General features: G+C 44.3%; 1 protein-coding gene across 4 annotated transcripts in view; it reads right to left on the bottom strand.

The window, feature by feature from the left end:
• Positions 1–14,831, bottom strand: part of LOC116942790 (complement factor B-like) — a 103,157-nt gene that overhangs the window by 6,094 nt on the left and 82,232 nt on the right. For all 4 annotated transcript variants that reach the window (XM_076067561.1, XM_076067560.1, XM_076067559.1 and 1 more), the window contains one exon: positions 3,162–3,256. In XM_076067561.1, the coding sequence (XP_075923676.1) occupies positions 3,162–3,256 (95 nt within the window). The remainder of the gene's footprint in view (positions 1–3,161; positions 3,257–14,831) is intronic.

Below are 14,831 nucleotides of genomic sequence, written 5' to 3'. Positions count from 1 at the left end.
GTTATATGTGAGGTGCTATATCCCCCTGTCTTAGATCCAAGTGGCAAAGGGTTTCCATATTGGGCGTTAATTTTCACAAACCCACACCGACCGGCAAGGTGAAGTATAGCCACGTATTATTCTCCCAATGGCAGTGCAGCATGAAGCTCATTCAAAAGTTATTTACAAGTTTGATTTCATCAACCGCGATGGTGGCAGAGTATATCGGGGAGTACAGTGAGGGAAAAAGTATTTGATCCCCTGCTGATTTTGTACGTTTGCCTACTGACAAAGAAATGATCAGTCTATAATTTTAATGGTAGGTTTATTTGAACCGTGAGAGACAGAATAAGAACAAAAAAAATCCAGAAAGATGCATGTCAAAAATGTTAAATTGATTTGCATTTTAATGAGGGAAATAAGTATTTGACCCCTCTGCAAAACATGACTTAGTACTTGGTGGCAAAACCCTTGTTGGCAATCACAGAGGTCATACGTTTATTGTAGTTGGCCACCAGCTTTGCACACATCTCAGGAGGGATTTTGTCCCACTCCTCTTTGCAGATCTTCTCCAAGTCATTAAGGTTTCGAGGGTGACGTTTGCCAACTCGAACCTTCAGCTCACTCCACAGATTTTCTATGGGATTAAGGTCTGGAGACTGGCTAGGCCACTCAAGGACCTTAATGTGCTTCTTCTTGAGCTACTCCTTTGTTGCCTGGGCCGTGTGTTTTGGGTCATTGTCATGCTGGAATACCCATCCACGACCCATTTTCAATGCCCTAGATGAGGGAAGGAGGTTCTCACCCAACATTTGATGGCACATGGCCCCGTCCATCGTCCCTTTGATGCGGTGAAGTTGTTCTGTCCCCTTAGCAACAAAAAAAACACCCCCAAAGCATAATGTTTCCGCCTCCATGTTTGACGGTGGGGATGGTGTTCTTGGGGTCATAGGCAGCATTCCTCCTCCAAACACGGCGAGTTGAGTTGATGCCAAAGAGCTCCATTTTGGTCTCATCTGACCACAACACTTTCACCCAGTTGTCCTCTGAATCATTCAGATGTTCATTGGCAAACTTCAGACGGGCATGTATATGTGCTTTCTTGAGCAGGGGGACCTTGCGGGCACTACAGGTTTTCAGTCCTTCACTGCGTAGTGTGTTACCAATTGTTTTCTTGGTGACTATGGTCCCCGCTGCCTTGAGATCATTGGCAAGATCCTCCCGTGTAGTTCTGGGCTGATTCCTCACCGTTCTCATGATCATTGCAACTCCACGAGGTGAGATCTTGCATAGAGCCCCAGGCCGAGGGAGATTGACAGTTCTTTTGTGTTTCTTCCATTTGCGAATAATCGCACCAACCTTCTCACCAAGCTGCTTGGCAATGGTCTTGTAGCCCATTCCAGCCTGTGTAGGTCTACAATCTTGTCCCTGATATCCTCGGAGAGCTCTTTGGTCTTGGCCATGGTGGAGAGTTTGGAATCTGATGTATTGATTGCTTCTGTGGACACGTACCTTTTATACAGGTAACAAGCTGAGATTAGGAGCACTCCCTTTAAGAGTGTGCTCCTAATCTCAGCTCGTTACCTGTATAAAAGACACCTGGGAGCCAGAAATCTTTGAGAAGGGGTCAAATACTTATTTCCCTCATTAAAATGCAAATCAATTTATAACTTTTTTGACATGCGTTTTTCTGGATTTTTTGTTGTTGTTATTCTGTCTCTCACTGTTCAAATAAACCTACCATTAAAATTATAGACTGATCATTTCTTTGTCAGTGGGCAAACGTACAAAATCAGCAGGGGATCAAATACTTTTTTCCCTCACTGTAAGTGGTAATAGACACCACTGGGTAAAGACGGAGCACTTCTTGACTTGACAGTTATGAAAACGTTTACAATGATGGGTCATCATATTTAGAATTCAATCGTATTGAATTAGGATTCAAATATAGTAAGACATGTTGTATTTGGCATAAAAGAGGTTAGAATGAAAGGGGAGATCTTAATATTGATGAGTGGCAACTTCTTCTGTCACGGTAGTGTTGGCTACCGTATTTTTCCGCATATAACCCGCGGGGTATACCACTTTTTACAAACAAAACAATACCCAAAAATATTTTACACGTGTGACATGTCATAACTCGTTTAATTTTTTCATGGTAGGACTATCTACTATGCAACACTTACCTTTGACTAAAGCACTGCTGAATATACAACTCACACTAAAATTGTACATGTTATCACGTTTTAAATTCGAATTGTTTGTACAATGAAACGACAATGTTTGAAGTGGGCGCACTTTGTTTACCGTAATACTTTCAGTGGCTGTAAGGGGGTGCGAAAGTTTCAGCTGAGGCTATGGATAGCACAATGGGAAGGGCCTTAACACTCGTCTACCAGACGCAGAATCATAATTGCTGAGTCCCTTAGGCCGCTGTTATTGGCTGAGCACTGTACAGTCGCGACCATGAGCTTTGTTTAAAAGTTCCATTGGCTTTGTTGCCAGGAGGCAATGGCGTTACCGTTGTGCCACTATTGTCTGCGCAGTGCGCAATCTACCAGTGATAAAACTGTACAGGGGTAACTACCGGTCCAGTAGCTGTAATATGATGAGGTCGAATGCTGGTAAGCCTAATAGTACGCTTACTTACTTATCTACCAGTTATGTGTTACTTATTTATTGGATATTTACTTTTGTTACTTATTTACTGTTTAAAGTTCACTCGTTTCCGGTTAGTTTGTTTTCTTTGTGCACGTTATGATTTTAATGTAAACAATTGATAGTGGAATGTATTACAAATGTAAACTTTGTATTAATATGAATGAATTAAGCTGCGGTAACGACGTTAAAGATATGAATGCATGCGGGGTATATGGAGGTGCGGGCTATCTGAAATTTGTTTTACACAAAACGCTATTTTTGCGGGGTATATGCATCTGTGGGTTATATGCGTATGAGGGCTATATGCGGGAAAATACGGTAATTTTTGGAACAGTAGCATTTTGATCTCTCTGGGAATCAGACATGGAGTTGTAGGGTTCGAGGATTAATTGAAAAGTGTTGCCCAGCTTAAAATAAGGCTCTCAAAAACTGCATATTCAGTCAATGCCCCAGCAACAGCCGCGATAAGGGATATTGCAGGTTACGGTGATCAAATGTGAAAGACACATAGTAATACTTACTGTGTTTGTGGCAAAACTCTTCCCAGTCTTTCCAAACGGTTCCTTCTAATTTTAATATTTCAGCTGAATCTTTGGTGCATGGTAGGCAAACAGGCCTATGTAAGACAAACATGTAAAGTAAATGTGTATTGAGTTCACAAGTCACACATATGTTATTACATGCGTAGTGACATCGCGGGACGTCACTGTGTAATGCCGGCCCGAGAGAGGCACGGCGTACGGTAGTATTGACATCGCGGACACCACTAGGATGTGGGTGCAGTACCGGCTCTAGAGGGGCTCGGTGAGCGCTGATCGAAAGCGCTGGATGGCAGCATGTTTAGCGTGCAGTGCCGGCACCCTACAAGATAGGGTGTGGGAGTGCCGGCCATGGAAATAGGGTTACTAAGGACCGTGGCACTCTGGTTCACCACAGAGCACACGTGACCGGTTAAGTCTACACAAGGGCCCCAAGTGGGGGCTAGGGGTGGTCACGTGTCAGAGTCGAGATACTGCTCGAGGATTCTGGAAGGTGGTCGTGGCCAAGGGTGGAGCCAGCCACGCCACAGAGGTTATAAACCGGGTCCCCCAGAGGGACGGGTGCTGTTGTTCATCCATGTGTCTCCAACACATGGACCTGGACCCGAGCTGTTGGTCCTGGTCTGTTGTAGCTAGTTACGTTGTAATTAGTGTAGTTAGCCTGGTGGTACACCACCATAGGTTGTTATTCTGTTAAGGGGCAGTTACCGGGTGTGTTGGTGTTAAATAAATGTGTCACCTCCAAGAGTACGTCTGCGACTCAGTTGAACTCACTGCACATGTTAACGCATACACAAGTATAGTGTCTAGAGGACCAAACAGAATTATTTTGTGTATTAAATCAATGTTAGTACCAATAGTTGAATATAACCAAGGTACAAAGCTTTGCACATGTACTCCTTGCATGATCGGTGCATATATTGTTTAAATACTTGTGTAGTGACATGGAATGGGTCACTACGGAGCATGGCTCTGGTTGCTGGCAGAGAATGGGATCTACAGTTGCAGCAGCCCTGTCTGTCAGCAGGTCATGTATTAAGCCAGAGAGAGGGATTTAGAGCAATGGTGATAGAGGGGGCACGTGAGGTAAGCCCAGGAACCCGCGTGGCCTGGGACGGAGCAAGGCCACGCTAGGAGGATAAAAGGGGACCCCGAGCGAAGGCTTGGGGCTGTTACTTGGAGTGGCATCCCGTCGGGCTGCTGGAGTCTTTGCCACCGTTTTCACCTTCTCGGCATTGTCAGTCAGGCAGTCTGTTAGCTGTCCTGACTGAAAGTGTAGTTACCCTTTGTACCCTATGAAGGCTTAATAAATAGAGTGCCTCCTACTCCAAGTGTCTTTGAGTGTATCACTACATTTGGAATGTGTTCTATTGCTGCCACAATTTGCCTCATGTAAACTCCAGCTCGACGAGTTTAAATATACTGTATCATTAGGGAGGCACAGCTGGTTGCATTTGTACGATTCAGGGACATTGACGATATTTGTGAGCATATAGTCTTTTGCAAGAGCTTAAAGGGGAATACAACTGGAGGACATTTTAAACGGTGTTGACCACTTTTTCTCTGAACTTGGTTTGAACTAAAATTTCTGCACCTTTGGTTGTACCGACGCAGCTGTGTCAATGACAGGGCAGATTAAAGGACTCATAACACGGATTAGGAAAGAAAATCCCGATGTGCAGTGGACCCACTTCATCATACGTAGAGAAGCATTGGCCTCCAAAGAATTCGTTCTGAGTTGCATGCAGTATTAAATGACGCTGTTAATGTAATCAACTTCATTTTGTCAAGACCACTAAATGCTTAAATGTTTCGCAAACTGTGCGAAAAAATGGGATCTGAACACAAGCAACTATTGATTCTATATTTGAAGCTTTCGTGACTGCAAGGATCCATACTCTTTGGTTCTATTCGGTAAAGTCACGTAGGTAAAAAAATAAAACAAAAATCACGACGTTTCGGCCACAACACAAGCGGCCTTCATCAGGTGAAGGGACCAGCCTGTCTCGAAGACTGCGCTGGAGTGAAACAAAGCCAAGCTCAGACTGCGACCTTTAAGCTGTGTGAGAGGGATTAAGGTGCCCCAACAAAGGAATTAGCATTAAAAAATAGCATTTGATTGGCGGACTTAGCATGATGAAAGGTGTAGCACGCGGCAGTGTACCTTTAAGCTGTGTGAGAGGGATTAAGGTGCCTTGACAAAGGAATTAGCGTAAAAATTAGCATTTGATTGGCGGACTTAGCATGATGAAAGGTGTAGCACAGTGATCGGCACCGGCAGTGCACCAGCCTGTGCTGCGAAAGTTTGGGGTACCACTACTTGAAAAAATATACTGTACCAATGAAAATTAGTTTAATGTTTAGTTCGATTTAGAACATCTTTCCAATGGTTGCTTAATTTGAAACCATCTTCTAGGTTGAAATTGTGTCTGTGTTTGTAGATCTGAATTGCCTCGTGAACAAATCTCTGATAAAAAAAACCTGTGGGTTTGCAAAGAACCTTGGTATCGGAGAAAATTATATCGTGATCACCCACAGCGTTGTAACAGTGATCAGCCACGGCAGAAAAATTCGTTCTGCCGTGTTTCAAATCTGATTTGTGCTCGCGAATTCGGTCAGAGACATGTCGCTTCGTCTCCCCGATTAAGCAATCACCGCAAGTACAACTCAATTTGTAAACCCCGGGGTACTGTAAGTCAGGAATGACATCCTTCACGGATGGGATCAGATTACGAATTTTATGTACTGTATTGAACCGGACCTGGATCTTGTGTTTGTTTAGAATTTTGGACATCTTTTTAGTAACGCCTGCTATATATGGTTGTGTGATGGTTTTGACCGGAGTATCAAGTGGTTGCTTCTGTATGGAGGGAGAAACAGCTTGGCGGATGGTACGGTCAGAGTATCTATTCCTTTTGAGGGCCAGGTGTACATGTTTTAATTCACTGGTCAGGTGGTGTTGGTCCGAAATGCAATGAGCCCTATGGTATAAAGTTTTGATGAGAGAATTCTTTTGGGCTGGGTGGTGGTGGGAATCAGGCTTCAAGTAGGAATCTGTGTGGGTGGGTTTCCTGTAGACAGAATGCCCCAATGAGCCATCAGGTCTCCTCTCAAACAGAACATCCAAGAATGGTAGCTTGCCATTTTTCTCCACTTCCATGGTGAATTTGATGGCGGGATGTCTGGAATTGATGTGGTGTAGGAAAAGGTTCAGAGCTGGGAGGCCATGTGGCCAAATGACGAAAGTGTCATCCACATATCTCTTCCACAGGGAAGGTCTGAGGGTGGAAGTCTGGATGGCGTCCGATTCAAATTTCTCCATGAAAACATTGGCTATCACTGGTGACAAGGGGGAACCCATGGGAGTACCCTCATTTTGCTTGTAGAAGGAACCATTCCAAGTGAAGTAAGTGTTGGTGAGGCAATGCCTGACCAGCGTAGGTACCTCGGGGTTTAGTCCATGTTGTACCAAATTTTCAATTATATCAATGGTATCAGGTACCGGGACCTTGGTGAACAAAGGAGACCACATCGAAGCTGACAAGGATATCGTCAGGGGACAGTACAACGTCTTTGACCATAGAAACCAATTGGGCTGAGTTAAGTACTGCTGAGGAGGTCTTGCCAGTGAAAGGTAGCAAGGTATCCGACAGAAAACGTGCTAGCTTATAGGTAGGGGAGTTGATCGTGGATACGATGGGTCATAGTGGAGTGCCTTTTTTATGAATCTTTGGAAGACCATAGCATCTAGGGGGTCTTGCAGCAGAAGGTTTTAGGGAGGGACGTTTAGTTGGTTCAATTAGGGAGGTCGAACTTGTGATGATCTTGTTGGTTTTTATAGTTAGGCTATTAGTAGGGTCATTTTTTTTATTTTTGAGTAACTACCATCATTGAGAAGGTTCTGAATTTTATTGTTGTATGAGTTTTTATCCATAATTACAGTGGCATTGCCCTTGTCGGCTGAGAGGATGACTATATCATGTCTCTCTTTTAATTTCGCGAGTTCAGAGCGTTCATCTTTGCTGATGTTGCTAACGGGTTTCTTAGCATTCTTAAGAATAGTAGCTATTTCAGCTCTCGTGACGTCTGCTTGGATGTGTCCTATACCTTTGAGGGCTACATCGACCTGAGAAATGATATCATCTATCGGTATATGTTTTGGGGTGACAGCGAAATTTAGTCCTTCAGCCAATACTGTTTTCAGATTGTCCGAAATCGGGGTGCTGCTCTGATTGAAAACAATTTTGTTAGCGTCTAGTTTTGTCATCATAGGAACCGGGTTTTTCTTTTATAGGTGGTTGAATTTAGCAATTAGGTTAGCTTTGCATTTGATTGAAAGTGAATCGGCAGAAGAAGCAGTCATGTTGTCTACGTGGTTCCAATCAGAAGGTGACATTTTTTGTGTTAACGTTAAATGAGCTTGTAGGATAGTCCTGTCTAAAGTATCGAGTTCAAAACGAAGTAGTCTTATCCTCTCTGAGATTAAAGCGAGGCTGGCCTTTAACAGAATCTCTTTAGAGTTCGGTGAGGACACAGCAGCAGAAGTGAGTGTGAAGGCGATGGGTATTACCTTATGGTCGCGGCATCTTTTGAGGAAGGTCAGCGTCTCGATGAGCTGTGACTTCTTGTCCCGTTGTCTGTTAAAAGCTCTAACAGATAGGTGAAAACCCTCCCCGTAGAGGCTATCAATTCTAGATTTGAAGCTTTCGTGACTGCAAGGATCCATACTCTTTGGTTCTATTCAGTAAAGTCACGTAGGTAAAAAAATAAAACAACAAAAATCACGACGTTTCGGCCACAACACAAGCGGCCTTCATCAGGTGAAGGGACCAGCCTGTCTCGAAGACTGCGCTGGAGTGAAGCAGAGCCAAGCTCAGACTGCGACCTTTAAGCTGTGTGAGAGGGATTAAGGTGCCTCGACAAAGGAATTAGCATAAAAAATTAGCATTTGATTGGCGGACTTAGCATGATGAAAGGTGTAGCATGCGGCAGTGCTAAGTCCGCCAATCAAATGCTATTTTTTACGCTAATTCCTTTGTCAAGGCACCTTAATCCCTCTCACACAGCTTAAAGGTGCACTGCCGCGTGCTACACCTTTCATCATGCTAAGTCCGCCAATCAAATGCTATTTTTTTATGCTAATTCCTTTGTCGAGGCACCTTAATCCCTCTCACACAGCTTAAAGGTCGCAGTCTGAGCTTGGCTCTGTTTCACTCTAGCGCAGTCTTCGAGACAGGCTGGTCCCTTCACCTGATGAAGGCCGCCTGTGTTGTGGCCGAAACGTCGTGATTTTTGATATTTTATTTTTTTACCTACGTGACTTTACCGAATAGAACCAAAGAGTATGGATCCTTGCAGTCACAAAAGCTTCAAATCTAGAATTGATAGCCTCTACGGGGAGGGTTTTCACCTATCTGTTAGAGCTTTTAACAGACAATGGGACAAGAAGTCACAGCTCATCGAGACGCTGACCTTCCTCAAAAGATGCCGCGATCACAAGGTAATACCCATCGCCTTCACACTCACTTCTGCTGCTGTGTCCTCACCGAAGTCTAAAGAGATTCTGTTAAAGGCCAGCCTCTCTTTAATCTCAGAGAGGATAAGACTACTCCGTTTTGAACTCGATACTTTAGACAGGACTCTCCTACAAGCTCATTTAACGTTAACACAAAGAATGTCACCTTCTGATTGGAACCACGTAGACAACATGACTGCTTCTTCTGCCGATTCACTTTCAATCAAATGCAAAGCTAACCTAATTGCTAAATTCAACCACCTATCAAAGAAAAACCCGGTTCCACAGATCACAAAATTAGACGCTAACAAAATTGTTATCAATCAGAGTAGCACCCCGATTTCGGACAATCTGAAAACAGTATTGGCTGAAGGACTAAATTTCGCTGTCACCCCAAAACATATACCGATAGATGATATCATTTCTCAGGTCGATGTAGCCCTCAAAGGTATAGGACACATCCAAGCAGACGTCGCGAGAGCTGAAATAGCTACTATTCTTAAGAATGCTAAGAAACCCGTTAGCAACATCAGCAAAGGTGAACGCTCTGAATTCGCGAAATTAAAAGAGAGACATGATATAGTCATCCTCTCAGCCGACAAGGGCAATGCCACTGTAATTATGGATAAAAACTCATACAACAATAAAATTCAGGACCTTCTCAATGATGGTAGTTACTCAAAAATAAAAACTGACCCTACTTATAGCCTAACTATAAAAACCAACAAGATCATCACAAGTTCGACCTCCCTAATTGAACCAACTAAACGTCCCTCCCTAAAACCTTCTGCTGCAAGACTCCCTAGATTCTATGGTCTTCCAAAGATTCATGAAGAAGGCACTCCACTATGACCCATCGTATCCACGATCAACTCCCCTACCTATAAACTAGCACGTTTTCTGTCGGATACCTTGCTACCTTTCACTGGCAAGACCTCCTCAGCAGTACTTAACTCAGCCCAATTGGTTTCTATGGTCAAAGACGTTGTACTGTCCCCTGACGATATCCTTGTCAGCTTCGGTGTGGTCTCCTTTGTTCACCAAGGTCCCGGTACCTGATACCATTGATATAATTGAAATTTGGTACAACATGGACTAAACCCCGAGGTACCTACGCTGGTCAGGCACTGCCTCACCAACACTTACTTCACTTGGAATGGTTCCTTCTACAAGCAAAATGAGGGTACTCCCATGGGTTCCCCCTTGTCACCAGTGATAGCCAATGTTTTCATGGAGAAATTTGAATCGGACACCATCCAGACTTCCACCCTCAGACCTTCCCTGTGGAAGAGATATGTGGATGACACTGTCGTCATTTGGCCACATGGCCTCCCAGCTCTGAACCTTTTCCTACACCACATCAATTCCAGACATCCCGCCATCAAATTCACCATGGAAGTGGAGAAAAATGGCAAGCAACCATTCTTGGATGTTCTGTTTGAGAGGAGACCTGATGGCTCATTGGGGCATTCTGTCTACAGGAAACCCACCCACACAGATTCCTACTTGAAGCCTGATTCCCACCACCACCCAGCCCAAAAGAATTCTCTCATATAAACTTTATACCATAGGCCTCATTGCATGTCGGACCAACACCACCTGACCAGTGAATTAAAACATGTACACCTGGCCCTCAAAAGGAATGGATACTCTGACCGTACCATCCGCCAAGCTGTTTCTCCCTCCATACAGAAACAACCACTTGATACTCCGGTCAAAACTATCACACTACCATATATAGCAGGCGTTACTAAAAAGATTTCCAAAATTCTAAACAAACACAAGATCCAGGTCCAGTTCAATACAGTACATAAAATTCGTGATCTGATCCCATCCGTGAAGGATGTCATTCCTGATTTACAGTACCCCGGGGTTTACAAATTGAGCTGCACTTGTGGTGATTGCTATATCGGGGAGACGAAACGACATGTCTCTGACCGAATTCGCGAGCACAAATCAGATTTGAAACACGGCAGAACGAATTCTTCTGCCGTGGCTGATCACTGTTACAACGCTGTGGGTGATCACGATATAATTTTCTCCGATACCAAGGTTCTTTGCAAACCCACAGGTTTTTATCAGAGATTTGTTCACGAGGCAATTCAGATCTACAAACAGACACAATTTGAACCGAGAAGATGGTTTCAAATTAAGCAACCATTGGAAAGATGTTCTAAATCGAACTAAACATTAAACTAATTTTCATTGGTACAGTATATTTTTTCAAGTAGTGGTACCCCAAACTTTCGCAGCACAGGCTGGTGCACTGCCGGTGCCGATCACTGTGCTACACCTTTCATCATGATAAGTCCGCCAATCAAATGCTATTTTTTACGCTAATTCCTTTGTCAAGGCACCTTAATCCCTCTCACACAGCTTAAAGGTGCACTGCCGTGTGCTACACCTTTCATCATGCTAAGTCCGTCAATCAAATGCTAATTTTTTATGCTAATTCCTTTGTCGAGGCACCTTAATCCCTCTGACACAGCTTAAAGGTCGCAGTCTGAGCTTGGCTCTGTTTCACTCCAGCGCAGTCTTCGAGACAGGCTGGTCCCTTCACCTGATGAAGGCCGCTTGTGTTGTGGCCGAAACGTCGTGATTTTTGTTGTTTTATTTTTTTTACCTACGTGACTTTACCGAATAGAACCAAAGAGTAAGCAACTATTGCTTCACAAAAGAGATTCGATGGCTGTCGAGAGGGAGAATACTGAGCAGACTATTTGGACTGTAAGATGAAGTGCACACCTTTCTGTCAGAGTATAAATCTCCATTCGCCACCATGCTTGAAAACACTGAATGGCTAGCACAACTAGCCTATCCTGCAGATGTATTCAATAAGCTGAATCTGCCCCTGCAAAGGAACGTTATGCACATTCCACATTTGTATGACGGTACTATCATCAAGAAAACAGAATTCTGGAAGAGGATATGTGCACCTGGGGATTTTACCTGCTCCCTTCCAATGAGCAGTTTGAGAGAGAAAAAATTAAGCCAATAATAGAGAGACATTTGGCCAACTTGACTTGTAATTTCAAGTCATACTGCGTTGACATTAAGTAGAGATCTTCTGGGTTGTACTGGGTGCGAATTCCATTTATTTTGCCAGAAAACAACAAAAGTAACCTTTCTGCAAGTCTCAGGAAACACTTTTGGAAGTGTCCTCAGACCGTGGCCTGCAGATGAGGTTTGATGGCTCAACACTTTCACAGTTTTTGTTCAGGAACACTCTGATTTAGAGACGAATGCTTTGAATCAGCTGCTACCTCTTGGATAAACCTACATGTGCGAAGCATCCTTTGCTGCAATGACCCAGATCAAGACTAAGCAGAGAAACAAATTGAGCTTGAAAAAAAACGTAATCACTGCAGCAGCCTCACTGCCCCCCAGGATGACACAGCTCATCAGTGAAAGAAAAGGCCAAGTTTTCCATTTAATTGTAAGTCCTGTTTTTGTGGAAACCCCCTACTGGCTTTAGACTGTCGCATTCATTGTGCTTAATATGCTTACATTATTCATGTTTTTTCCACAGATATTTATTTCTCAGAACCATGTTAGGTGAAGCAAGGGGGGTACTCGGTTTTCAACCGACTCATTATTGAGTCTCGTACATTTGTAGTGACTGATTGTCACTGTGTGGTGCTGGGCTTACGACGCCATGGCGGATAATGTGCTGACATGGAAGCCCGCTTACGGGATGTAGTACTAGCCCTAGCGGGGCTTGGGTGAGCACTGGTCAGCGCGGAGGCACCGTGAGCAGTGTGCAGTACGGGCTCCCGGTGAGGGAGCGAGAGGGAGCGTCAGCCAGTCAGGGTTACGTTGGGGCATGATACACTGGTTGACCTGCTGACACGTGACCGGATGATATTGGTGGGGGGCCACCGGTGAACGGGGCGCTGGGCGGTCATGTGTTCTAAAAGAGCTCTCAGGAGCCTTCGAGAAAGAACCCGAGAGATCTGGAAGGTGGGCGGGGTGAAGGGCGAAGCCTGCGCCACGTGGTCCAGGACCCAGCTTGTGGACCGTGTCTAGTTCTGCCGTAGCGTGGTTAGATGGGCATTCAAGACCCGAGTGTAGATTGTGTGATGTTGTGTTAAAGTTACGACTATAAATAGTGTTGCTCCAAAGATAACGTCTGCGACTCAGTTGGACTCACTACACATTGTTCTATGCTCTGCACCTCCGTGCTCTCTGGTGCGTTGTGAAGGGTCTGCTGCACTCCAACCAGCCATCAACTAGTTCACCAGGTCGTTTGCACAGCACTTGCAACATGGCAGTTTCTTACTTGAAGGCAACTAATTATCCCCGTCTGCATCTGAGATTGATCAACCTGGAGCCAATATTAAACTAAAGAACCTGGCACCAACATCGGTGGCAGAGATGTAGATCTTCATCGCATGGCTGCAAAATAAGAGATTGCCACTTGATGACATCCACACGTAGAGTCTCAAATCATACTCGGGTGTGCTTGCACTGGTGATTCTCCACATGGCAAATCTTTTGATCGACGAGGGCTGTTTCTCAGACTGGTTCAAAATGGTGCAGGTAAGACAACTCCTGAAAAAAGTTGGCTTGAGCCATCGTGACCCTGAAAACTATTGTTTAATCTCAAACCTGAATACAATTTCAAAGGTCATAGAGCACCCGTGGTATAAGCGGTTAATTCCCCACATCACTGCGACAGGCAGATTCAACCCTTTGTAGTTGGTGTACTGGGAGTTCCACAGCACTGAGGCCACTCTAAAACTCACTGATGACATCTACAAGATCATGGATGACTGGTGCACCCCAGTGTTGTTTGGCCTCGATCTTTCAGCTGTCTTCAACACCATCAACCATGAGATACTCGTCGGGTGGCTAAGGCCATGGTTCGGTGTATTGGGTATGGCATTAGATTAGATTGAGTCATACCTACATGGTCGATCAAAGTTCATCAAGCTGGGTGATGAACAGTCATCGCCTATACTGTGACTAGTTGGCAAAGCATTGGGGTCCGTCCTTGGGTCCTTCCTACTTTCAACATATATCTCTCTGATCGCCGATGCCATCTCATCGCATGACATCAAGTTCCATCAATATGCTGATGATACACAATTGTACACCGCAGTGAAATCAAAGTTAGATATAGAGACCATTGGTAACCTTGAAGATTGCACGCGAGCGGTGCACATGTGGTTTGCACAAAATGAAATCCTGTCTGATCCATAAAAAAATCGGAGGTTCTGCTAATTGACCCCCAGGTTCAGGAAAAAACATTTGTGGGAGGATCAGGTTTGGCAGTAACAGACTCCAGGATTCAGTTTTCTAATCATATAAATAACCATGACACCATACCCGACCAGGATATTGTTTAATCACCAAGTGCAAAATATCGTCAGATCCTGCAATTTTCATATCAGGCCTCTACGGCACATTCGACCACTATTAAGACTTTATATAGCCAATATGATTGCATGTAGTGTAGTATCAACAATTCTCAATTATTGCAACTCACTACTCTATGGGACGTCTCGGGAAAGAATATTACCAAGCTGCAGCGTGTATAACATTATCTGGCATGTGTCCTGACAGGCACTGCAAGATCCGACCATGTCCGTCCAGTGCTCGCCGAACTGCATTGGCTTTCGGTTGCCAAACAATTACATGAAGTCGTACTCATTACATACAGAGTGCTTGCCACAAATAAACCACAATACCTTGCTGATCTCAAGGAACATAAACCATCATGTACACTATGGTCATCCTCGCAGGGGCTTTTGGCTGGCCACTGAACAAAGATGGCCACTGAATTGTGTGTTTTCAGATGCAGTTCTGCGGCCATCTGGAATGCTGTTGCTTCCAATATTAGGCATGCACTGGAGCTATGCACTTTTAAATCATGATTGAAAACTCATCTCTTTAAGAACTGCTTTTTGTGTTTAATTTGTTGTCCTTTCCCCGCACTTCCAATTACCATGGCTGGCTACGTACAGTACAAAATTCAACATACACGGTGAGCAGGTCTGGCTTGACATTCTTTGGTGTCCTTGCTGGCAACTCCATCATGGCATAACCTTCCGCAGCGGGGGCTTTCAGCTATGCAAGTCATCCTAGAATTGCCTGCTCATTTTCTGTGATGGACACTGTTTAAATCAGGCGCTGAA

Source organism: Petromyzon marinus, chromosome 16, assembly GCF_048934315.1.
Source record: "Petromyzon marinus isolate PM22_M1 ecotype Great Lakes invasive population chromosome 16, UKy_Petmar_22M1.pri1.0, whole genome shotgun sequence".
NCBI classification, from domain to species: Eukaryota; Metazoa; Chordata; class Hyperoartia; order Petromyzontiformes; family Petromyzontidae; genus Petromyzon; species Petromyzon marinus.
This window is presented reverse-complemented; position numbering and strand designations above follow the sequence as displayed.